Here is a 24500-nt window from a genome sequence, read left to right as displayed (position 1 = left end):
TTTATATATCTATCAGAAAGAAGTAATCAAAGCCTTTCTGAATGACAGTTTAATCCTTTGCTATGAATATTTTATTCTTATAAACTAAAAATGCATAAAATCAAGCTGTACTTTTTTTCTCAAGCTCTCTTTTGTGACGTGTAAAGGGATCGTCAATGACCACACGTTTTACATATAATTTTACATCGCGTTTTAAAGATGGCAACTTTCATGTAGGCAATTGCTGTAGTTGCTACATGGATGTAATAATTAGGAGTGGAAGGGGAGGTGGTCTATGGGAACCTGAAGGAGCAGGGATACGGTCTATGACATGGGCCTATTAAGATGTGGCTCACCTTATGAAATAGTTTACAACTCCCTATCTAATAGGTCATGTCTAACTAGCATCACTTTATAAAAGAGAAATGTAAGATTCAGGATTATATATATTTCAGTCTGTTGCTATTTCTATTAATTTTGATAATGTCCTTTGACTGCTTTTGACCATTCTGCATTATTCACTCACTCTAGCACACGAGGAATCACTGTCTCATATTCAAGTCCACTTGTCATTGTAGGGGGATTACTCTTCAGAGTGTAACATGTACCTTCCACTGAGGTGCATGGAAAATCCCACTCACTTTTGACCATACCTCTGCAAAACAAAATTCTCTTGTTGATCATCAGTGAGGATGCTGGAAATAGATGTACCTATCCTAAACTGACTCAATATTTCCCTTCTTTGACGTTTCTCATTCCATACCTTGTCTTCTAAGTGTTGAGTTATATTCTTTTCAGGAAGATGAATGATAGGATTCTGCTATTATCTCAAGTCCATGCACCCTATTTTCCTCTGATCCTCTTGCAGCCCTCTCTGCCTTCAACCTCGTTCCAAACCATCCCTTACCTTCTCTCTGGTGTGAATAAAAGTGCTTCCTCAATGTCCAATATTTAACACATTGCAGTATCTGAAGCTAACTGGACCTCTTCTGAGTTGTCATCTTATCTCTTATATCATTGTCATCAAATGCTGTCCCACTCCAAACTGTGGCTATTACCACATCCCTCTGTTTTGAAATCCAGGAATGAAAGATGTTGGAGAATGGCTAATGGTTATTATTTGTTCCTGGGATAAACAATATAAAATGTTACACCTTGTAAGGTTGCACAAATGATCTTTTGTATATAAAGAATTTAAAATAATACTGTCAAAGCTGACTAAGTTGGATCTATGTATATGTTTGCAGAGGTGACAGCCGGCTTTGCAGTCAAAAAGCAGCTATATATTCAATCGATGTTGCAGCACATCCACCTGAAAGGATATTTAAGTTAGTTGACCAGAACAATCCAAGTATTTTCTGCATTCATGCTACAAACTGTAAGTAGATCTGTAACTGATGCTGAGCAGTGCAATGTTGTCATCTGCAAAGCTCTTTGGATGGCAAAAATAAAGACTGAAAATGCAAGTAACCAAACTTGCAAGACTGGTTATCCTGCATGCTGAGGGGCCTGGTGCCTTACTCCTTGCCTTGACAAAACACTAACAGATCTATCAAAGGAGTTTTGCCCCCATACAGAGTCTCTCTATAGAGAGAGTGCTTTAATTAGGACTGGTTGCAGATTTTCATCAAAACTTTTTTCAGTGGGAAATTGGGCTTTTGACTAAATGAAGATTATTACAAAAAGTGTTTGCTTTTGTCACATTTTAAATTTTTCATCAGAAAACCAAAAATGTTTATATTTTTGGACGAAAAATTGATATTTTCCAGAGGGATCTAATTCTAACTAGCTCTTGGTGTGACTGAGCAATTGGTGAAAATTTTTCCAAATCTTCCAGTGTCAGTTTTGTAGGGGCTTTCACATTAATGAAATATGATTGATGCTGTAGTTTTTTCATTTCATCATGACTATGAAATAGTCATTTAAGCACCATCCATAATTTGTAGAAAGTGTGGATATTAATTGGCATGTCTTGGTATAAGAATGTGATATCAAATCAGAGACTTTGGCCTAAAAGGTCCCAAATTTAGGAAAGCATTTAAACCTGTGCTTAACTTTAAGCACATGCATACATGCTTTATTGAATCAGGGCCAAATTATGGATTGAAAGTCCTACTGATACCTCCTGGAAAACTTTTGAGAAATATTCTTCCTATTCTGGTATTTCTTTTCCCCTGGTTTTAAATTCTAATAGTGTGTTCCTGACTCCAGAATGGAAATGTATGTTACTAAACACAATTTCTATATCTTTTATCTTAAAATTTTCTCACTCAGAAAATGTTTTTTGACAGATAAACAAGCACTGTCCTTTATTCCTCCTGAAATGCCTACTTCACAAAATTTTGATAGTTTGCTTAAACGGTTTGAAGGTGTTACTTTGAGTGCTGAATTTGATGTTATCTTGAATACTGAATCAGCTGTTCAGAATTCCTCTAATGCAAATGAAACTGCTAGATATGAGGTAAAAATAATCTGATTCTTTTTACATTTGTAATATTTTAAATGTATTTCTTACTCTGATCATAAAACACCTTTCTTACTAATGAATCTTTCCATATATAATTGAATAAACATTGTTTGCCTCAAATTAAAGTTACTTGTCTGAAAAATATATACTTCATTATGGTCCTACATTAAATATAAAAATTTCAGAGCAGAAGATTAAAGTGCAGCATTTGGCTTTAGTTTTCTCCAAAATCAAAGTGAATTTTTAACATCTGGGAAACATGAGCAGCTTCCGTATGCTGATTTTACTATTGTTGGCAAGAAAAAAAGAAAATGGCAAGATGCTATTAAAATTTAGCAAGTGGGGATTATCTAGTCAGTTGTCAATGGAAATTTCTAAAATATGGACTTCGTTTGTCGTCTTTGAGAAGATTTGTTTTATTTTTATAACAGCAGATGAACTGGAGAATTCCAGTGATTGTAGCAAATCTTTAATTTAGCAGTCAATTTACAATGGTAACACATGGCTTGGGGTATTGGTGGGTGGAGAAGTTTGGTTTGCTGGGAGCCATGGTGGAAGCAAACAAAATGTGAATAGTTCAGGTTAAATTTGTTAAGTGTATATTTTATTAATCTTTCTGTGGACTAAAAATCTGCAAGTTTGGGTTTGCCCCTTTATTTGGCAGTATGGTGTTCCTATCCAGACGGCCGCTGCATTTCTGAGACTGCCTGCTCCCCTTGTCTCCTCTCAGTGCTCCGATGCTAATCCTGCAGGTTGGAGAATCCATTCTAATTCCCATTTATCCTCTCTCTAATGTGTACTTTTGTTAACCTGCCACTCCAGTGTATAGATGATTCAAATGAACTATCACATTTACCTGTCCATCTCTGGGTAAAGTTTCATTAAAAAAATGTGCTTAGCTATTTTAGTTCCTTTTGGTCATAGACAGGAAACTGTGTTCCATGTAGACTGAGCTATTAGGAGTCACATGCATAAATCACTGAGTCTCATTAATGGGTTGCTTATTCTTTTCTGAAACGGAGCCATTTGGTCTTATGGCTGCAGTAGAATTAGTGTGAGGGTGATGAAGAAAGGCCCAATCTTGCAACCCTGGAAAGGAAGTTCCTCACATGAATACGCACTAGTTGCTTGAATAAGCATTGCAGGATTGGGCACTGAACTTATATATTTCATCCCAACAATATCCTAAAATGCTTCCACGATACAGACAAGATAATATACGATATATGTTCCAGAAGATACTACATGGCAAATAAAAGTATTGGCATAAGGCAGATAATGGGAGGGAGAGAGAGAAACTGAGAAATCCCTAGGTAAAGGAAGAAAGATAAGCTTATGAGAACTCTAAATGCAAACATAACAGTCTAATTGTAGCTTTTCTTGTAAATTTCTATTTTTAGGTATTAATAGACAACCTTTTAATTGACAGCTGTCTAAATTACTTTACGCTCACCTTCTGCGTTGCACTTATTTGAGATCTGTATGTCTTTCGCTTTTCATAATTGTTTTTTCTTTAGTTCTCTCAGTAATACTTTGTGATTTTCCAGCTTTTCTAGTAAACCAAGCTATGAAATGCAGTAGAATGATAAATGTTGGAAATTGTAACACCATTCAAGCACTTAGTATGCTGTTCTATGCCAACTCCAGCATTTTAGCAGTAAGTAGGGTTTTGAAAGACATCTGCTAGCTGATAGTTGGTATTTATTTCCTATCTGTTCACACTTTTAGAATTATATATTTTCCATTCCCTAAGGGAAATAGGACGATTGTTTACTTTATATAGAAGTTTAAATGGCAAATGGGATTTGGAAAAAATCTTCATAACCAACATACCTTGTAGAAATACCCATCTTCCCCCCCCCCCCCCCCCCCACACACACACACACACTTTATCTTCAGACTTTGTGTTGCAAAAAGGCAGGCAAAACTGGAAATAGAGAGAGAGAGAGAGCAGACACCAAAATTCAATATCCTTCTAAGGAAATCTTAGATCCACCTATTCCTTGCTGAATTTATTATTAATTATTTATGAGAGTTTAGCCACAGTTAAGGCCTGATGCAAAATCCATGGAAATCTAGGAAATTTTCCATTGATTTCAATGGACACTGGACTACAGGATTTTGCTCTTAAGTCATGAGGAGTCGCTAACATTTTGGCAATGAAAATAATATATGGCATTTCTAGTTATTTCCCTGATGTGAAAGCCATTGTAATGTTAGATAATTGTTAGCGGAGGAGAAGGAAATAGACAAAATAATTAAGTCTTAACCACTTACTTTTTTTGTATATTTGCTATCTTTAGCTAATGACTTAGCTGTTGTTTGACATAGCTTGTTTTTGTTCCCTCCCCTAGGTACCTAAGTCAAGTCAAATGGTAAGTAACCTTATTTCTTAGATGAGACACTTGGGATGAAATCCTGGCTCCACTGACGTCAATAGGAGTTTTGCCATTGACTTCATCAGGGCCAGGGTTTCAACCTCGCTGTTTAACTCAAGCAAAAGACGCACTTGAAGCCAGTTACCACATCTTCTGTCACTAAAGGTACAGTTAACAAGTGAAAAGGAGCTCAAGAGCTTGAAGTTACCCTCTGAGATGATTGATTAATTCTGGTCATTGAATCCCCACCCAGATATAGTGATAGTCTCTGTTTAGCTCATATTTGCTATTAAACACAGAACATCTGACTGGTATTCAGCTATTCATGTAACAGGGCCATTGTTCTGTCCCTCTGGAACAGAAACTTCAGGCTAACTTCCTCTTGAGGATTTTAGAGCATGCCCTTCTAGGGTACAGACAAATGCTTGTAGCTCCTGGCTAATGTAGCTGTCTCTAGGAAACAAACTACTGCATACTAGGAAGTTGCTGTTCTAAAATTTCTGAATGATAACATTTGGATTTCTTTTAAACAAGAAACAATATCAGTCATTCAGGCAGGATCACAGTATTTGCCTAACATCAGTTATACCCAGTATTAAGAAATGACACTTGTTTGTGTTTCAGGTTAATGTTACTGTCCAGACCATAACTGTCCAGTCTCTGAATGGAACACGTACTCTGCTTAACAGCAGTGATGTCCTTTTGCTTCCCAGATTTTTGGATGATCAAGTGTGCATAAATGTAGTTCTTGGGGTAGGTACACAAATTGTTTTTCCTCTGTGTACTAAATTAAAGGAATGTATGTATTAGATCATTCCTACTTCACTCCTACTTCTCAAATTATTGGAAATCATGACACTTCCAGCCACAAAGTGACAAAGAGAAACTCTCACTCTGGGAGACTAGAGCCTGGCATCCTGCAACTGAATGGGAAATGCACACTAATGCAAAATGGAGACATAGGGTAAAATCCATCTATTATTATTTAATATTTACTATTCATGCATGGTAGTTTACATGGATGATAAGATACAGTCATTGTCTCCAGGAGCTTAGAATCTAAGTTAAGTGTGGGACAGGATGCTTGGGGGAAGAAGAAATACACACACAAAAATCAGCCACGTACTGATTAGTGGTTTAGATCCTGCTGTTCTCCAGCCATGTGGCTTTACATGGGTATTGCAATTGAGAAGGAGCATGTTTATAGATCAGTGTTTTTCAAATAGTGTTCTGCGGAACCCTGGGGTTCCATGGGCTGAGTTGAAGGGTTCCGCAAAAAAGCGGAACCGTGCTGCCGAAATCAACACAAATTGCGCGCTGCAGAACAGCAGCTGGCGCCGCCAAACCGATGCGAACACGCCGCCAAAAACTGCTTACAGAGCGCGCCGCCGAAACCAGCCTACACCGTGCTGCCGAAAAGGGGAAGATTTCCTGGACTTGTCGGCGGAGGGTATCGCGTGGCTGCGCAAGGGTGCCGCGGCGAAATATAATCGAGAAACACTGTTCTAGATGGTGGTGCTGGTGTTTTTCCAGCATATTTATCCCCAAAGAAGGGAAAAGATACCCTGAATAGTCTTGTTTTCAGCTCATTTTTTACTTGTTCTAATTAATATGGAAAACTCTGTTTTCAGGTGAGTTATTCTATTACATACACGGATGCAGGAGAAATAACAGATGCAGCTGTTTCTTTTGTCCTGGGGACAATTAACAATATAGTACTTCCAATACAGCAAAGCTTTGAAATCCGTTTTATTCAGGTAATGTCTAATGAAATTATAGATGATTTGCTGAAAGCTAATTTAATTACAAACCTTATTAAACTTGTGTCAAAACTAATTACCAGCAAAGTAGACCACAGCTTATACTGGATACAAGAGCAAAGCAGAATTTCAGAGCTGTGTGTTAACATTCTCCAAATGCCTTGATTTCTTTCCTTTTGAGGGCTCATCAGGTGACTATGTACACCTGTGTGTAATTAAAACAAAGTGTGGCTATTCTTGTAGTCCTATGCAGAAGTCTTGTATGGGTTGATATTTCAAACTATTCGAGACAGTTAATCCTAAATGTATTGACTGTCTCTCTGTTCCAAATATTTAAGTAAAATATAAGAACTAATGTGCAATTTGTGTTACTACAGCTAAACACAAAGCCAGTCCCTCTTAGTGGAAATCCTGGTTATGGTATTGGACTGCCTCTGAGAGCAGGATTTAGATCTCCTGGATATCCTTTTCATATCTAACTGGGGTTTATACCAGCTTTGAAAAAGGCTTCTTGACTAGGACAAGTACTTTGGATCAAGGTATGAAATATAACCATTGACCATCTTCATGCTAAAAGGTGGGGAAGTCGATTCTGTGCCTGAGCTGGTCCATCTTCATGCCTGTTTGTCAAGGATGGTTTATAGCATTATCTGTTCACAAAGTTATGCATTCCTGCTAGCCCCTATTTTAGAAATATCTAATGACTCAATCCTGTCCCACTGCATGCAATGGGAATTTTGCCATTGACTTCTAAGGAAACAGGATCAGGCCCTAATTATGTACACTATAGTGTTTTTAAACTGCAGAATATCTTGTATTCCTGTAGCAATTTCACTTACATTTTGAGGATTTTACTAAGGATTCCTACTTCATAACAGTCTGAATATTTAATATTTTGCCTTAACGCTCTGCTATTACATCTGGCATTATTCAGAGCACTAATACATATGGTCAACTTACTATTTTGCGAAGCTCGTCTAATCAGGACTGTCTAGCTGTAGAAGGAGTCAGAACCCCAGTATTATTTGGTTACAATATGATATCTGGTTGTAAACTAAGGTAAGAGGGTAACTTTTAATTTATCACTTTACTATCAGTCTATTCAAGGTATAATCCACTAGAAACATTCCATTTAGCTAATTAGAATATCTGTTCAGATGCTAGAACTTTTGTACAATGTACAAGTAGTAGAGGTGGGTGGTAAGTACTTAATTTTTTAAAAGTAATTTAACAGAATTGTCTTGGAATAGCTGTGTATATATTACCAGCTATAGCCAGAAGAATTGAGCACTGTATAAGAGCAAGGGGAATCGTCACTATGATAACCCACAAGCTTTCACTTAAATTGATCTTTTCTTTTCTGAAAGAATCACTGCAGGTGCAGAATGTCAACTCTTGGCCAATATTATCTTGAATGTACTGAAAGGACAAAATTTTCCAGAATATGTAGCTTCATTTGGAAATTCTCAGGCCCAAGATATATTGGACTGGGTGCCAATCACTCACATCCAATCTTCAGAACAGGTGAAAAATAAATATTTTGTTTTAAGAACATGCACACTTAATCTAGATTAATTCTGGCAGAATCTCACTGTCCTTCCATCTTCCCTCAAGGTGTTACTTCTGGTATACCTTGTTTGTAAATAAAGCGATTTTCTCAACCTATGGTATTTATATAGGTTTTCTTAACAGGAATTCCTAATATCCCAGGCACACTTCCTTATCATGCTGTAGCAGCTTTACTGTCCTAGAGTGTCCCTTTGTGGTCTTTTTCTTTTTTTGGATGCAGGCATAAAAACACTTGAGACCTCAGCTGCTGTAAATGGTCCCAGTAAAATGTCAATGAAGCAACAGTGATTTACATCAGGTGAGGACCCAAGTGCTTTTATGTTTGCATGAACAGCATACCACAGCAGAGGGATAGCAACACTGTTTATCAAGGGGACCTCTGGAATTACTCTGGTAATTTACAAGACTAACACTGAGCAGTTAGGTATTGTACGATTTTAATAAAATGAATGAAGTAATAACCAATACAAAAATTGGTACCATTTTCAGGGCCTATGCCAAATCCCAGTATCATTTGAAATAGAAGTGAAGTGGACTAAATATGGATCTTTGGTCAACCCACAAGCTAAAATTATGAACGTCTCAGCAACTGTCATTACCACTGTACTGGCCCAGGTATGTGGTTAACTTTCATGATTTAAGGATAGAAGAACGTGTTTTGTTTTAGAATTGAGGACACTACAGGTGGCAGATTTCTACAGTACCATCTATTTATTTACCTGTTAGTGTGCATGGCAGAGACCTTGTTATATGCTCTTATTTTTCCCTTAGTTTGTCGGAAAGAGATCAAGATAAGACTTAGTCTATTAGCATGTATTGCAAGCCTCAGTTTTCATTCCAACTCAAACGTAACTGTGAACTGCTTGCTACAAACAAGTTTCCAGCAAAGTTTACACGCTTCTCAAAAGGAAATTCGGTGATGTAAAAGTACTTATGTTACCATGTGGCAGGCAGCTAAATATTTAACCCCTAGTGAAAAGTCAGCTGTATAAAACCGGAGCGAGCCTAACACAGATCTGTCTCTTTGTTGCAGACTAACTTCAGAAGCGAAAGAACTATTCAGATAGCTAATTCTGTTACTTTTGTTGATGTTTCGACACCTGCAGAACCAGGCTATAAAGCTCAACCAACCATCGATGCCAAGTTACCCTTTGATTTTTTCTTTCCATTTATTTAATGTAAGTATGCAGCCAAAATGCATTCAAGTTCTACTTCTTAAATTAAGTCATCACTAGGCATTAGATGAACAAAGCCCCCAGTTTCCCCTACTTTTAAAGATAGTAGGAAGTATGTTGCTTATTGTAATTCTGAAGGTTGAAATTAAACTCCCTTTAAAAAGCTAAACAGGTAGGCTGAAATTTTCCTATGTCCTCATTGTAAAATGACCTGCTTGCATGGGAGCAGTTCTGCCAACAGCAAGTGCTCTTGAAATCCCACCCATCAATTTCTATGCTTCAAAACTGGGCCTGTAAGAGCATTCACAGAGTGGGCCTTTTCCAGCACCTCAGTCAAGCTTGCATTGAGTTTAAAGAACAATGCTGCTAGGTGGAATAATCTCTTATGATAGGTTATTTTGGAGCATTATCTTCATCAGTAGCACACTAACTTTTACACACTCCACTGCTCTAATGTTTTATTTTAAGAGCTTTAGTTATGCAGTTCCCTTTTTTTCCAGGCCACATGCAAATGAAAATGAAGGGCAAAAAATGAAATGATACACAGCAGAGTATTCAAGCCTGCTGCTGAGGACTGCTACCTTATCTGGATGTAACTGACATGGTTCAGCTCTTGTTCTAATTGCACACATTGGTGCTGGGATTAACTGCACAGTTAAGTAGAACAGCACCTCTGGAAGTGAATGCTACCCAGCAGCAGGATGACACAGCCGGAGCCAAGATTAGCGAGAAAGCTACTCTGACAGAAGACAAATGGGAATAGAGCAGGCGGTGGTTTAGAGACATAGTAATGCGGATATGCAAACTAAATGACCTTCCTCAGGCTGCAGTCGTATCTTAGTTGTCATCTTGCATTGCAAGTTCCTACCAGGTGTTGCAAATGAGGAACACAGCAGAAAACAGCAACTCCTTGAAATAAGTTGTGCCCCTAATATGTATAGCTTTGTAAAGATTTGACTTTATTAAATTTGTTGCACCATCAACTGTACAGCTATACAATTGGATTTATGCAATACAGTTGTTTAAGGGAGCATGCGTATTTAAATTTTCAATAATCTGTTATAAGACTACCTGTATGCGACAAGACCTTTTCAACACTTTTAACCAGACTCCTTTGATTAAATCTCACAGGTAGTAAAGCAGAAACTACATATAGACAATGCGCCTCTACAAGAGAGCATGGAGGTATATAAAGTATCTTAGCTGTCAACAAGAGATCGTCAAACTAGCATTTTCAGCACTGGAACTTCCTCAGGGAAGGATTCCCCTACCAGATACAGCCAGTTTTCTACTGGGGCTGGCGGATAAGTCCATGCTGTTGTAACAGCTTGTTGAGCCTTTCGATTTCTTGCTCCTGTTGGAAACAAAAGCTTATTTTTGTAGCTCTTATCTTGAAATGCTTTCTAACCTGTAACCAGAAAACTCTACTCCCATTACTGAAAAGGTAGCCATCTCTGCAGGGAAACAGCACAGCTCTTCAGGAAGGCATAGCTAAATTAAATACGTGCTTACCCTACACAACAGAAGTGTTAAGGGAATTGAAATGTCATTACCCCTCTTTGTAGGCCCTTGATGGTAATACTTATGTTTATATGAAGCCCCAAGGCGCTCTTACACCAACTGTACAGGAGCTGGGTGGATTTCGTGGCCAAGGTACAACATCTCAAATCATGGTGCAGGGACAAAACAGTCCAGATCATCACCAGCATCACATTGGCCATTGGTCTTTTAGCTAGCTAGCTGTTGGGAAAAGATTGTAGTCCAATTCACATTGGACTGCAGATCAAGGATGGCTGTTTACATTTTCATGAGCCTTCTTACCTTCTCTGTGCAGCTGTATTCAAGTTGTTCGACTTTTGTAGCAAGTTGCAGATTTGCTTGCTTCAGCTTTGACACCCGTTGTTCAGAGCGTGTCTTTACTGATAAGATTATTCCTAGGAAACAATTAATGGAGGATTAGCCTTATGATGTAAAACAGCAGACAGTAGGAAGTTAACAGTAGCTGTGGTTTGTGCTCAAGGAATTAATTTTGATTTTTATCTCTGGGGCCTCTCAAATTCTTCTTCTGCCTCCTTTTCTCCCCCCAAATCATGCATTTCATAATACATTTCTCAAATTAGCCTCCCAGGGGCTTTAGACACCAACATCCTGCTGGGAAGAGGCACTCTGCCCCCATAACCGAATTGGTCATGGTCATTTAAATCCCTACTTTGAATTTAGTCCTTCAGCAGAGCTTGAGAGGAGGTGTTGCTGAGTAGCAATTTGTGCCCCCATTTTAACACAGCTTTCCATTGTTGTGACCTTAACCTAAACTAGCATAAAGAACAACTGAGGAGAGCAAATACGTCATTTGGACCCATTAAAAGAGGGAGCTAAAAACTGACCACTCCAGTCTAGATCCACAGGTTGGGGTGCTGCCTTGACCAGGATTTCACTCATTCTTTAAAGCATTTAACCTCTCGAAGAACATTCCATTTCCCTGTGTGACAAGTGTCTTTCTTTTACTAAAGCACTCTGTAATGCCACTGCACGTAATTCCTCTCTCATAACAGAGGTAATAATCTTGCCACCTTTTCCTTTACAAAGAACTACATCACCAAATTCTTCCTGGCCTCAAAAAACTCCTGTTGGGGGACAGTGCAGTGTAATCTTAAAGCTGGCATCCTATGCTTTGTATATCTGCTGCTACATGCACTATGACTGGAGCTGGTTCTACATACATCGCAGCTCTGGTTTTCACCTCTCTAAAGGAGAATGAAAACATCTACATTGCTCCTCCGGATTCCACCTCCTCGCCAGGCATGTGTGTGCACCTGATGACTGCAGCCCACCCTCACTATCAGCAATTGCCCCTGGAGGTAAACAATGCTTTCCCCTTACAGGGCCAGTGCTTGAACACAACCCAAAAGCCATGGAATTTTGAGAGAGCCAGAATCTGTCCCCACCCAGTGTCTAAGCTTGTTCCTTCCAGCTACCACATTGCTGCAGGCACAGTCTCCAGCAATTCAGGGAATGTGAGTGATCCGGCTTCATTTCTTTATTTGTACAACAGACTCCTGTTCTGAACATTAGGGAGATCTGGATCAAAGAGAAGGGAAAGCAAAACCCCAGAAGATAAGAACTCCCTGTGCTTGTAAATATTGGAGACAGGACTAAGATGTTTATCTTCAACTAAGATTACATTTTAGGACTCAGATAGCAGTGACTTACATATGCATCACTGAAGACTCCCTCTCGCCATTGTTAGTCTCCAACCTTCACTCCAGATTAAGGTCCGCATCTGCTTTCTAACCCCCCAAGTTAATTGACTCTCCTCTTTCCCTTCAGGTGGCCATTTTGTACTTAAATATGTGCAAGCCCCATGTTATGGACACAGAAATGTCGTTTTCTTTGTCCTAAATAAATGATGATTCACAACTATGTCAACTAACGGGCAGTTGCACAAAGTGAATTTATAGGCACGGTGTACAGGCGCTGCACATAGGTCTAGGTCTGAGGTTTTAGCCTTGAAGGTGGGAAGGAGCTGGACTTCAAATTTTTAATGCCAAAATAGCTTCTTTGGGATGCAGGAAGGAAATGGTTCCAACTACTACCTTTCTTTAAAAAAAAATATATGTACTGTTTTGTTACAGTAGCAGCAAGGTCCCAAAGGGGAAGGAGAAAAGAAACAGCACAAGTCTGAAACCATATCATTTTTGATCTACTCTTCTCTGACTGTGTCAGCCTTTTAATTTTTTCTTTGCTGATCTCAAGGAAAACGTAAACAATTAAAAATAGTTTTTTTGTGAGCGACATATTAAGGGCAGGCTTGTACATATCTACATCATACTGTACAATTAAACCAGGATCAACTGGAAAAAGATCCCACATAGCACAAGCACAGTTAGTTATCCAGCTCACCACCACCAGCAGCAGTCCAGAAAACACAGTGACAAGAAGAAGTGCTGCAGTGGCAAAATGCACTATTTACTAGTGAACTGGAATCAGAGAAGGACACTAATCAGAGAGGGACAGAGAGACTACACTATTCCCCCCCTGAAATGTTAAGACATTCCAATAATACAAAAACAAAGCATATGTTATCCCCCTTCAAGAGTGAATAATCTAAGAACACTTTCAGAGTAGTGTGCTGGATGAACGGGCAACTGGGTGCTGCCACAAATCAGGTGCCCGCTGCGTAGGCACTGTGCTATCACCCGAACAGCACATCACCTCTGCCCCAAAGAGCTTACAAACTAACTCACGCCACACTGCTGCAACAAAATCTGCATGGGCAGAACACCTGTGTCCACATACCACTTGCTGCAAGATCAGGAACCAGGTTAGCCAATGTGCCTCTTGCACACAGCTTTGGGGAAAAAAACCACACACGGGCATACAGTTCAGCGAGTGTACTGGAAAAACAGTCAGTAAAATCCCTGAAACGAACCATCTGACAAATTCACCATTTATAATTCTGGCCACTCGCCACAGTCGGAGCAGGATCAATAGCCCAGCTGCTTGAAATTCATGTTCCCGAAACAGAAGGACGACGTCGATGATAAATGAAACCACCACCACTATTCCATCCAGGACTTCAAACTTGTGGTGAAAGAATTCCAGGCGATAGACAAATATTTTAAACCCAACTTCCACCAAAAAGAGGGTGACGATAGAAAGACTCATGTAGTGTAATACCTGGGGAAAGACAATGCCGAGTAGTATCTGGAAGTCACACAACTATTAACATTAGCAAATTAGCCTGATGCAGATGCTTCATGATATTAGATGTCCTCCTGCACCCTTGACTGAACATGGAATAGGCAAAGTGAATGTGTGACACAAGGATCTTGCTTAACGGAAGAAAAGCCCCCATTTGCTTGGTATCTCTGGATGGCTTTACCTAAACTAGGATGTAAGGTGAGATGTTAGCACATTAGCTAACATGTTTTAAAAGTCTAGTCTAGACAAGGCCTTTAACATATTCTAAATGAGATTCCTCCAAGAGTTTACTTCAGCCAGCTAACAGGGATTAAAACTACAACGGCCTTGTCTTCGCTAGAATTTTAACATCTTATTTTAACACCTTTCTCCCTAGTGAAAAAGCAAGTACTAAGAGGATAACAGTGGCTAACTAAGGGCTTGTCTACACTTAAAATGCAGCTGAGCTGCTGTAGGGCTTCAGTGAGATGGGAAGGGTTTTTCTGCCGGCATAGGTAATCCATCTCCCCGAGAGGCAGTAGGTAGGTCAGCAGAAGAATTCTCCCATCAACCTAGCGCCGTCTACAGGGGACTAAAGTCAGCTTAACAACACTGGTTGGGATGTGGATTTTTCACATCCCTGACCGACATAGTTAACCTAATTTTCTAGCATAGACCAGATCTAGGCATAGTCTTCCTTCGTCTGCAGACAAACAGCAACAAGGCCTATGCTGCTTGGAGTGTTCCCAAGAGTAAAGCAAGAACAAAGTCTTGTTAGTTTTCACTGATGCCTTTCAGAATTCTATGAGCAGTCATAAAACAGACTGGAATCGCAGTAATTCCACTCTGCAACTTGGGAAAGCCTCAAGCACCTATGGAGACAAATTCTGCTGTGTAGGAGTGAGACCAGCGAGTGGGGAAGGGCAGATTAGCCCTGTTCACCTTGCAGAAGCTAGAATGCCATCCTTAGGCCCTGCACAGGATCTCCATCTTTGTAGCCTCCACTACTAGCACTTGGATAGATCTGAGGCCCCCAACCCCAGTGGCTGCTAGAGGGAAGAATTCTGCCTCCCTATCTAGCTAGCTGGCTTTGAACTGCCAAGGAGGAGAGAGACCTGGTGCACTCAGATGTTTGTCAGCATTTTACCTTTGGTGCTATTTCATGTTTGTCTGGGTGGATGATTTTCAAGTCCAGAAGCAATTCAGCAAGTACCAACAAAGCATCCAAAATGACCAGGCAAACCACCAATATCTGCGAGGGGAGGAAAACAACAGCAGGATAATAAATAATTTCTTGTTTAATATTTGGACTACTTGGGGTATTTGACAAATTTATGCTAAAATTATCCATCTTGCACATGTACAAACCTGCCGGGACATTCAGCCTGAAAATTCGCAGAGCTAGGAAAGCTGCCCTGGATTGTTGATTCGATTTATTGTATTTAAATTTGTTTCCATTGGTGCCTATTTAGGACTCTAGGTGCATTCAGCACTAATACAGACAGTTGCTTACCTGGCCTCAATGCCATACTCCTTACTCTTGGAAACAGTTTCATTCATGTCATGGGAATTACTCACTTTAGTAAGGGCTGCAGGATCAGGCCCTTGATTTTCCAGGTTAGCTGACTGCCCGCAATTAAGTAGTTTATCATTAAATTTGCAAAGTCTTGTTTAAATCTATGAAACTGCCTAATTTATACGTGACCTCGTTTAGTACTGAAAATAAACAGCAGTCCTTCGGGATCAGCCAAGGATTTCTGCTTACTCATCAAGGGAATTTCCTTGGGAAGCTCCTGCTCACACAGGAACCCAAGGTGAATTCACACTCAGCCTCCACCTCACAGAAGGCTCAGCATGAGGACAGTGTGTATTAAGGCTTTACACAGCTCAGCATGTGAGGAAATGTTATGAATCACTTCAGACTGAGTCACATGGATTTTAGAAAGAATTTACTAGTTCAGCAGATTTATTTGCTGATTTTCACACAGGAGATTATGGATCTTTTAGAGTTCTTACCTGCCTCTGCCCCCTTCAGTGTTAGAATGTATTATTTGTTTTTACCTATATTCTAATTCCAGGAATTTTTAATGCAGTTGTTTCAATGGGCCTACTTGGGTGTGTCAGTGCGTACAGCTCTGGGCCCTTGGCTGGTTGTCACCCTACCTGAAATCTGTGGGAGCTGAAGAGCTTTTTCATCACATCCTGGAAGGAACGGGCTCTGACTGAGGAATCTGTTCGAATTGTTGCATCTTCCAGCTTCTCTCCACCTTCCTCCTCCACCTGTTCTTCTTCCCATTTCTTGTAGTCATTGCCCCACTGCGCGGGGTCATCTCCCACGACAGTGAAGTGTTTCAGATACATGGACATGGCTCTTCATTAAATGGACATTACTCTGCAGAAACACACTGTTGGAATCCTCAGTCAGGACCTTAGTTCAATAATATAAACCATTGCCCTGAAACATCCCAGGAATCTGAATTCCTCCCAAAATACAGCTCATCAACGCTATGAAATGGGAAAGGAACAAAAGCCTTTTGAACACATGCACATTGTATCTACTAACAACTCATGTTTCAGAATCCCACGGCCGTGCCTACTCTAGCACTTATGTCAGCACAACTTTTGTCGCTCAGGGGTCTGAAAAAAACACCTCCCTGAGTGACATAAGTTTGGCCAGCATCCACGCTCGTCTGCAGGAGACGTTCTCCAGTGAACATGGCTACCACCCGCTCATTGAACTGGTCATATTATGTCAGCGGGAGAGCTCTCTCCCGTCGGCATAACGCAGCTACGAGCACTCTTACAGCAGCACAGCTGTGCCGCTGTAAGCTTGTAAGTGTAGACACGGCCTGACTCCCGACCAATACTCAGACCTCTGGGTGTGAGGCTCAACTCAATGGAAGCTGATACCTATTTACCACTCGATTTATTCCAAGGTCAAATCTTGAACAGATTCTTAACTCCATCATGAAGATAAGCTGGCTAACATGCAGGTCTGCTTTCCCATCAAACAGATATTTTACCACAGGTTCCATATATATTGTATTTAAGTTTTCAAATTTGTCAGTGCTCCTCGAGCCATTAGGGATACTCTCGAAATAAGTTCGCCAACAAGGGTCAGTCACAAGAGTGTCACGTTATTTTTAGAAGATAGCAAGTGGTTTGTAGGCTGGTGTGAAATTTACCTGGTTGATCAAAAGTTGCTTAGAGATACGGTCATTTGCTTTGCTTAACATACTCTGCAGGTTGTCATAGGGTTGGGGGAAATAAAATATTTGCACATGCAGACAGATAAGCAGGACAAATAGTGTAAGAAAAATTAGTCACTTTAAATGCTTGGTTTACATCTGTCTCCAAGCAGCACAATTTTTAGCAGATGTAGGTCTCATGTCTATTTAAGTGTATGCCATGGAACCAAAATGTTACGTAACTATGGCTTTACACAGGTTTTCAGGAACAAATGTATTCTTCATACCTCAGTGTATTTCAGTAACTGAAGTTTCTGCCTCTCACTTCTAGGGTACATTTTTCCTGATCCCTCGTCTGGGGTCTCTGTGCTTTACTGCTTCTAGTGCCGCCATCTCTCTCCGAGCCTTTCACAGGCAAGGATGGTTCTCTGGCGTCCCCACAGCCCTGAGAGGGCCCAGGAGGTATTATTCTCTTTCAGTTCCTGGGGGTTCTGTTAACAGACCTGGGCCTGGCTGCTTTAGCAGAGGGTAGATAGGTTTAACGCTGTAGCTGCTTGTCTGAGTCCTTTCAGGAGAACAAGGAACAAAGGTTCTGGTGAGCAATTTGTGTTTTCCCCTTTCCTCAGTATGTTTTGTATCAAAGGTCACTATTGCAATAGGGAGCATCCATCCATCCATCCCTTCCCTTCCTGCCATCCCCTTCTCCACACCCAGTGCCCTGAGGCTGGCTCTGTTGGTGCAACATGGAGAAGGGCTTTAAACTGAGATTACAGGTAAAATAGTCTATTATTGAATGCCCCTGTTTGTTATGGGTGTGAGCCACATTTACTGCACACCTCCCTGGAATGTAACCTCTCAGCCCTTGAGCCAATCCCTTACTAGAGAACTTGGCTGCTCTGAGGGAGGGGGGAGAAGTAGTCAGCAGGAATTTGCACAGGGAAGGGCGTGAGTTAGCAGACCCACTGCAGGATCTAGGCCGTAGGGACAAAGGGGTTAAATTAACTCCCTTTCTGAATCATTGCAAAGATCTGCCACCCATCAGCAACTGAGAGGATGAAGTCCAGGTACTCGGGCTCTGATCTTGTAAGTAACTGTTTGGCAAATACCCCTGCATGCAGGGAGCGCTGCTGACAGTTTGCAGAATGGGAGTGTTACTGCCCACTGGGGGGTGGGGGCATGGCAGCTTTCACAAGGTCAGGGGAAATCATCTCAAGATTTTAGAAGCTGATCTGACAGTTAACCTGGATGGTTCCATTCTGCAGCTACCCACATGCCTCGCTGATACTGTACACCCCCCTACCCCTCCATTGCCGTAACACTATAGGTAATGTGGGGTCTTGGGAAGCTTTTAGAGCCAGGAAGTCCACTCCCCTGAAGAGGGAAATGTATCTGGCCCAGCACAGACCCAGCTGCTCTCTGTTTATACGACTTGTCTGAGAATTGTTCCTTGTGTGTTGCCAAACTGCAGGGGGTCTAATTAAATACTTCAAAATGTCTAACAACAAATAATAAGATTACAGAGGTGAAACACCGACACTTCTTACCCCACAACCTAGTGATGAAAAATAAAAGGTCCAATTGACCTGCTCATACCTCAAAAATACTCCTTTCAAGAAGTTACCAACTTACTAACAACAATTAGTCAAAAATGTAACACATGGAAGTTAGAAGACCTTTATGTAGGATTTCCAATGAATATTATTTCTCATTAGTTTGTGTGTACTAGGAGATTGGCACCTAGAAGTTAAACTTGATTAGGATTCTCTAATAATACAGTGCAATTTATGGGTAGGGACTTCATTTGAAGACATAATACCATTCATGAAAAATGTTGATATCCTCAGCGTTGAACATAACAAGTGTTTGCTTTTAAGCTGGGCTTGTAACAGTGGCAAGAAATCAGAATGTACAGAATGAATTGAGAACATATAAGGATAGAAATAATTCACTCTCTTTGGAGCAAGGACTGTCATTTACTATGACCCTGGATGAAGTGACTGTGCACCCAATGTGATAGAGGGACAGACAGACAGACAAACACTTCCTACTCCAATGTCCCAAATATGAGGAAGTACAAGTAAAATATTTTGGCAAACCATTAGGAATGAAGAAGAGATGTCTCTTCAAAAAGCGAGGCGGAAGAGCTGTGAGAAAAGAGATGGGATCACACTATGTAGCAATTTGCCACCTGATCAGGCCTGACAGCAATGACAAAGGGACACGGGGGAAATCAAACCCCAAACATTGTGTAACGTAATCTGGGTGGGTTGTGACAGATGACTGAGGTGGGTCTGATCGTTTCCCTATGCTTTGGCGAGGCATACATAATGGGTCGTGCCAAAGGGTCTGATTGAATTTAATTGAAAATCATCATTGTGCAGCGCCTACCCCAGTGGAACATTCACCTGGTTGAGGCTCTGACTACAACATCCCTGTGGAATGGTAACAGTGGATCAGAAACAAGTGCAGGAAGGATCAGAAACAAGTGCAGGAAGGATCAGAAACAAGTGCAGGAAGGCCTAACCAGGGCTGTCAATCTTTTCTCAACAAAATGTAAAGCGAAGAGTTGCACGGCTCATATTTATTTCAAGCCCATAGCCTCCGGATTTACATGATTAGCTATGAGTATGTGGGCTTGAAAAAAACACGAGCAGCGCAACCTAGCCTAAAATAAATGGGGGAGAGTTTTTATGATTCCAGCAACAGAAGCAGACTTAGTGCTGGTAATTAAGAACATAAGAACCGACATACTGGGTCAGACCAATGGTCCATTTAGCCCAGTACCAACCAGAGCTTCTGTGGGAGTGAACAGAACAGGGTGATTTGAGAGGTCCACCTCCGTCTTCCCCTCCTGGTTCCTGGCAGGCAGAAGCTTATGGTCACGCTAAGCATGGGGTTACATCGCTGACAATCTTGGCTAATGCCCATTGATGGACCTATCTTGTTTTTTTTTAAATCCAGTTATACTTCTGGCTTTCACAACATCCCATGGCAGTAAATTTCACAGGTTAATTGTGCATTGTGTGAAATTGTCACTATCATGATCTTTTATTTTCACCAGGGCTAAGGTCTCCACATTGTACTGAGCAAACTTCAGTTACAGTTTCAGGGGCAATTCTACTTTCTCAAGAACCCTTCAAAGGCTGAAAAGCTGTAGGACAAAGTTCAAGGTAAACACCAGAGATGTCTGTAGCTGGGGGAAGCGACAGAGGGTTCTGAAGCCTAAAACTAAACAAGATTAAGGACCTAATCCAGAAGCAACTGAAGTCAAAGGGAGTATTTCTATTGCCTTCAGTGGGCTTTGAAATAGGCCCTAAACTGGACTAGAATATGGGCTAGACCAGTTTGCGATGGATAAGACTGGGATGTTGCATCTGGTATTACTATGTCAATTTTGTTGCTACAGAACATCTTGTGCCTTGCCGTGCAATAAAACCTTTAGTCTCTGGCTCCCATTTGGCTGGGAATTAATAGCTTACTGAACTGCAGTTGAAATCATGTATTTGGAGGACTTTACCCTTCTCAAGTGCTTTCCCTAGCTCCTCCCAAGGGCAGCTACAGAGACAGCCGTGTGGCTAGAAAGGCAGGGAAAGGAATTCCTTGACTTTATTTGTTGTCTTTTGTCCCCATCTCTTTAGCTGATCTTGGCATCTTACCAAATGGACTGAGAGTTGCACCAATAAACGAACAAACATCTATTCCCATTACTAAAATAAGAGGAACAAGATTCCTCTTACAGAAGCAGTAGGAATTTCCCTTTTATCGTTTCAGTTTTGGACTTTTTCAAGAAGTTTGCTCTTGAAATATGGCAGTTGATTTTGCAGTCCTTGGGATCCCTGGAGTTCATTGTTTTTTTGGTCTGAGGGTTATACAGCCTGTGGTGGGGGGAGTCACTGTTTTATTTGTCTGCACTAATCTATGTTAGGGCTTGTCTACACTGAGCAGCTATGTCTATGCTGCAGCCATCGATGCAGCATTATCAATTGAGTGGGTCTGGTGAAGACGCTCAATGGATTGCCAAGCGTTTCTACCATTGATGCCGGTACTTCGCCAGAATGATGAGACGCATAAGCTATGTCGATGGGAAAGCGTCTTCCTTCAACACAGCGCAGTGAAGACAGTGCGGCTACATGATGCCAGGTACGTCGACTCGAGTGACGTTACTTGCATAACATAACTTGCATGCCTTGCACTTCCCAGTGGGTACCAGATATCAGTCTTTAGAGTATTTATCTTCCCAGCACCTTTGTTAGGTAGAGCAATGCTATGACATCATTTTACTGATGGGGAACTGATGCTCAGAGAGACTAAGGCCTGGTCTATACTGCACGGCTCTGTCGATGCAAGGTATGCAAGTAACGTAACTGAAGTTGACTTATCTTGCATCGAGTCTCCATACTACCTTCTCTACGCTAGGTCAATGGCAGATGCTCTCCCGTCGACATAGCTCACGCTTCTCGTTCTGGTGGAGTACTGGAGTCGACAGGAGAAGCGCTCAGCAATCAATTGAGGCGTCTTCACCAGACCCACTTAATCGAAGCTGCTATATCGATGGCTGTGGCGTCCACGGAGCAGCTCAGTGTAGACAGGCCCTGAGGGATTACTCCAAGATCACACAGGGAGTCTATGACACAGCAGGAACTGAACACAAGCCTCCCAACTCCCAGGTTCCTGCTGTATCTACCGGACTACCTCCACTCCGACATTGCGGCTCTGTTGCTCAATGCAAATCTTTACTTTAGCTTAATTTTCCATCAGCAGAAGTCCAATTAGAAATCTGCCTCTCTGGCTGCTTATTTTGCAACTCCTTGGGTCAATTATTCTGCACGGGCCTGAACCCAGTGGAATCAGTAAGGAATCTTTTCATTGACTTCAGTGAACCCTGTATGAATCAGATGGGTCCACAGAGAAAGGTCACATCCCGATCTAAACTTCTCCAGAAATGCAGGACATTTGGTTTAGACTCACTCTGATCCTAACTTCCTTAAAGCCCTGGAGTGACTGGGTCAGCCACACCTCTTATATGGACACCCCGAGATGTAACATGACATTTAAGAGAAGTTAGACATTTCCATCCAGCTGCTAAATTAGGAAGTATTGTAAAAATGAAAGTACTATGTCAAAACCAGCTCCCTAAAGCCAGAATAACAAAGCAAATGCAAAATGTTATCATCACATATTAAAAACAAAATCAAGTCTCAAATTGTTACAATAAATACACTGTAAACTATGAAATATTCTTCAAACACGCACTAAATCTAGCATGAATCACTGGTAGTCATGTAAAATACACAGCAGCTCAAGTCTAGTTTACACACGAATTAGTAAAATTGCTCAATAGTTAGCAATAACCCCTTCCTGTCCATCATCCTTTTTACGCTTCTGATCCCCCACCACTTATTTGTCCACTGATCACAACTCAGGTTGACTAAAATGGACTGAAAGAATAAGATGCTGAACATTTGTGTGAGATTCTTCCAAAGAGGCTGCTGCTAACCTCGGCATGAAGATCAAGCATTAAATATGATATTACACTGCACACTACGTCTGTAACCCAGTCAGCTTTTTACCATCTGCACCTGGCTAGAAGGAGGTGCCCTTTCCTTCAGGATACCGGCAAAGCCACTGTCATCCATGCTCCTGTCACCTCAAGGTTAGACTATTGCAATGTGATTTACATGGGGCTGTACCTTCAAACCATTTGGGGAATGCCCCCAGCCTGGGCAGACAGTCTCCCTGGCACTGCTTGAGCGGGTGTGATAAAACTAGCAGGGTGGACGCTGTGAGCAGAACTGGCGCGAGTCTGTCTACCCGAGTTGGGAGTCATGCTCCCAGCCTCTGCACAGATGTACCCTTGGAGAGTGAAGCCGATGCAAAATGCAGCAACTTGCTCCCTGTGAAGGGCATCTCAGTGGGAGCAAATGACACCAGTGCTCTGGGATCTGTACTGGCTGCCCACTGGCCTCCCGATGGAGTTTAAGGTGCTGGTTCTGACCTTTAAAGCCCTAAACGGCCTGGGACCAGCCTTCCTGAGGGATCGCCTGGTGTCATGCTGCCCATGCTGCACTAGAATGGACTCCCCTGCTACAAAAGAGAAGGGGGGGCTGGGGGGCGGTGTTCTCCGGGTGGGTTCCCAGGCCCTGGAACGTGCTTCCTTCCTCGGTCCCAACCCCTGACTCTGGCCGTTCTGCAGGCAGCCTGCGGCAGGCGGAGGGTGGGCGGGTAGAGGGGCCGGTGGAGCTGATTTTAATGAGTGTATCATTCGGTACAAATGGGCACCGAGCCTTGGCCAGGCCTGGTTACTACGTTACAGCTACACACACCCCGATACAACCGGGGCAGCGGGTGCCAAAGCCGTAACTTGGCCCATTATAAGGGGCCCAGGAAGAGCTCGCTGGCCGGCTGCTCCCGGCCGGGACACGGCTCGGCACAGATGGCATCGGCGGCACAAGCAACTGCTCCGCGAGGCCGCCTGGAGGCACTTTCCGATGCCCTCTCCCGGGCGGGCACCAGGCGGCGGCGGGCCGGTGTGTGGCGGTGACCCGAGGCCAGGGTGATGGGCTCCCGCCCTCTGCCAACACCGCGGGGCCAGGCTGCGCGCCGCGCAACCCGCCCCCCGCCAGCCGCGCAGCGCTGCGCAGCAGGGGTGGCCGGCCCAGCGCCAGGGGGCAGAGCCGCGCTCCCGGCAGGTCCGGGCCGCCTCGGGCCCCGCCACCCACCCGCCGGCCGAGCCCCGCTGCCCGGCCCGGCCCGGCCGCTGGCCCCGGCACCTCTGGCTGCCGCGCGTGGGGCGCCAAGGGGAGCGGAGCGTCCCCGCATCCCTACCGTGTCCGTGCCTCCGGGCTGCCTGCGTCCGCCAGCCGGGCTCGGGCTCGGGCAGCGGCCGGGGGTGAATGCGAGCGGCGGCGCCCCGCGCCCCAGGGAGGGGAAAGACTCGGCCGGATGCGCGGCCTCCGCCCTCGCCCCGCCCCGCCCCCTCATCGGTGCGAGCGGCCCAGTGAAAAACCACAACACAACACAACGCAAACAACACAACGTGTGGCCGGGGCAGGTTTCCCGCGATCCGCGCTCCGCCTTTCCCGGCCAGGGGGCGCCTTTCCCCGCAGGGGAGCGGGGGCCGAGCGGGGAGCGGAGCCAGGCACTGCGGGATGCGGCGGGCGGGTTCGGTTCCGCTCCGCTCCGCACTCACCCGCGGCGGGCCGCTGAAGAGAAGCGGGTCCGGGCCTGTCCACGCCGCGTCAGGCCGCGTTGCCTGGCGGCTGCCCCGCGCTCCTCGAGCTGCAGCCGCTGCAGGGGCAGGAAAT

At 42.8% G+C, this 24500-nt stretch overlaps 2 protein-coding genes across 7 annotated transcripts in view; one reads left to right on the top strand and one right to left on the bottom strand.

Annotated features, from left to right (window-relative positions):
- Positions 1-10311, top strand: part of TCTN1 (tectonic family member 1) — a 16491-nt gene extending 6180 nt beyond the window's left edge. Inside the window, exons 3-15 of the mRNA XM_067539545.1 lie at positions 1227-1357; positions 2271-2440; positions 3111-3198; positions 3994-4103; positions 4801-4821; positions 5449-5577; positions 6456-6581; positions 6962-7046; positions 7505-7643; positions 7952-8108; positions 8643-8768; positions 9187-9331; positions 9829-10311. Coding sequence (XP_067395646.1) covers positions 1227-1357; positions 2271-2440; positions 3111-3198; positions 3994-4103; positions 4801-4821; positions 5449-5577; positions 6456-6581; positions 6962-7046; positions 7505-7643; positions 7952-8108; positions 8643-8768; positions 9187-9330 — 1426 coding nt within the window. The 3' untranslated portion in view covers position 9331; positions 9829-10311. The remainder of the gene's footprint in view (positions 1-1226; positions 1358-2270; positions 2441-3110; positions 3199-3993; positions 4104-4800; positions 4822-5448; positions 5578-6455; positions 6582-6961; positions 7047-7504; positions 7644-7951; positions 8109-8642; positions 8769-9186; positions 9332-9828) is intronic.
- HVCN1 (hydrogen voltage gated channel 1) lies at positions 10267-24500 on the bottom strand. Of its 6 annotated transcripts, none has more exons than XM_067539548.1 (6): positions 24386-24500; positions 16172-16413; positions 15156-15260; positions 13774-14005; positions 11150-11262; positions 10267-10682 (listed from the first exon to the last, which is right to left on the bottom strand). In XM_067539548.1, exons 2-6 carry the CDS (start codon positions 16373-16375, stop codon positions 10617-10619), a joined length of 720 nt encoding a protein of 239 aa, XP_067395649.1. In that variant the 5' UTR covers positions 16376-16413; positions 24386-24500; the 3' UTR covers positions 10267-10616. The 6 variants fall into 6 exon arrangements, 5 of the variants coding, with proteins under 5 accessions (XP_067395649.1, XP_067395651.1, XP_067395648.1 ...); XM_067539550.1 differs by lacking the exon at positions 24386-24500 and adding an exon at positions 24022-24144 and having other exon boundaries at positions 16172-16400; XM_067539547.1 differs by lacking the exon at positions 24386-24500 and adding an exon at positions 24022-24120.

The sequence above is a fragment of the Emydura macquarii genome, unplaced genomic scaffold (genome assembly GCF_026122565.2).
Source record: "Emydura macquarii macquarii isolate MOO-44397 ecotype Brisbane River unplaced genomic scaffold, CSIRO-AGI_Emac_v2 contig_554, whole genome shotgun sequence".
Lineage (NCBI taxonomy): Eukaryota > Metazoa > Chordata > Testudines > Chelidae > Emydura > Emydura macquarii.
Note: the sequence above shows the minus strand (reverse complement) of the source record. Positions and strands in the feature narration are given on the sequence as shown.

What these genes read in the sequence shown, in the direction of transcription:
- HVCN1 (XM_067539548.1), bottom strand. Translation starts at nt 16,375, where the DNA reads ATGTCCATGTATCTGAAACACTTCACTGTCGTGGGAGATGACCCCGCG. An exon ending in AACATGAAATAGCACCAAAG is followed by an intron (nt 14,006 to 15,155) that starts GTAAAATGCTGA and finishes GTCTTTCCCCAG; the next exon opens with GTATTACACTACATGAGTCT. An exon ending in AGTGGCCAGAATTATAAATG is followed by an intron (nt 11,263 to 13,773) that starts GTGAATTTGTCA and finishes ATTGTTTCCTAG; the next exon opens with GAATAATCTTATCAGTAAAG.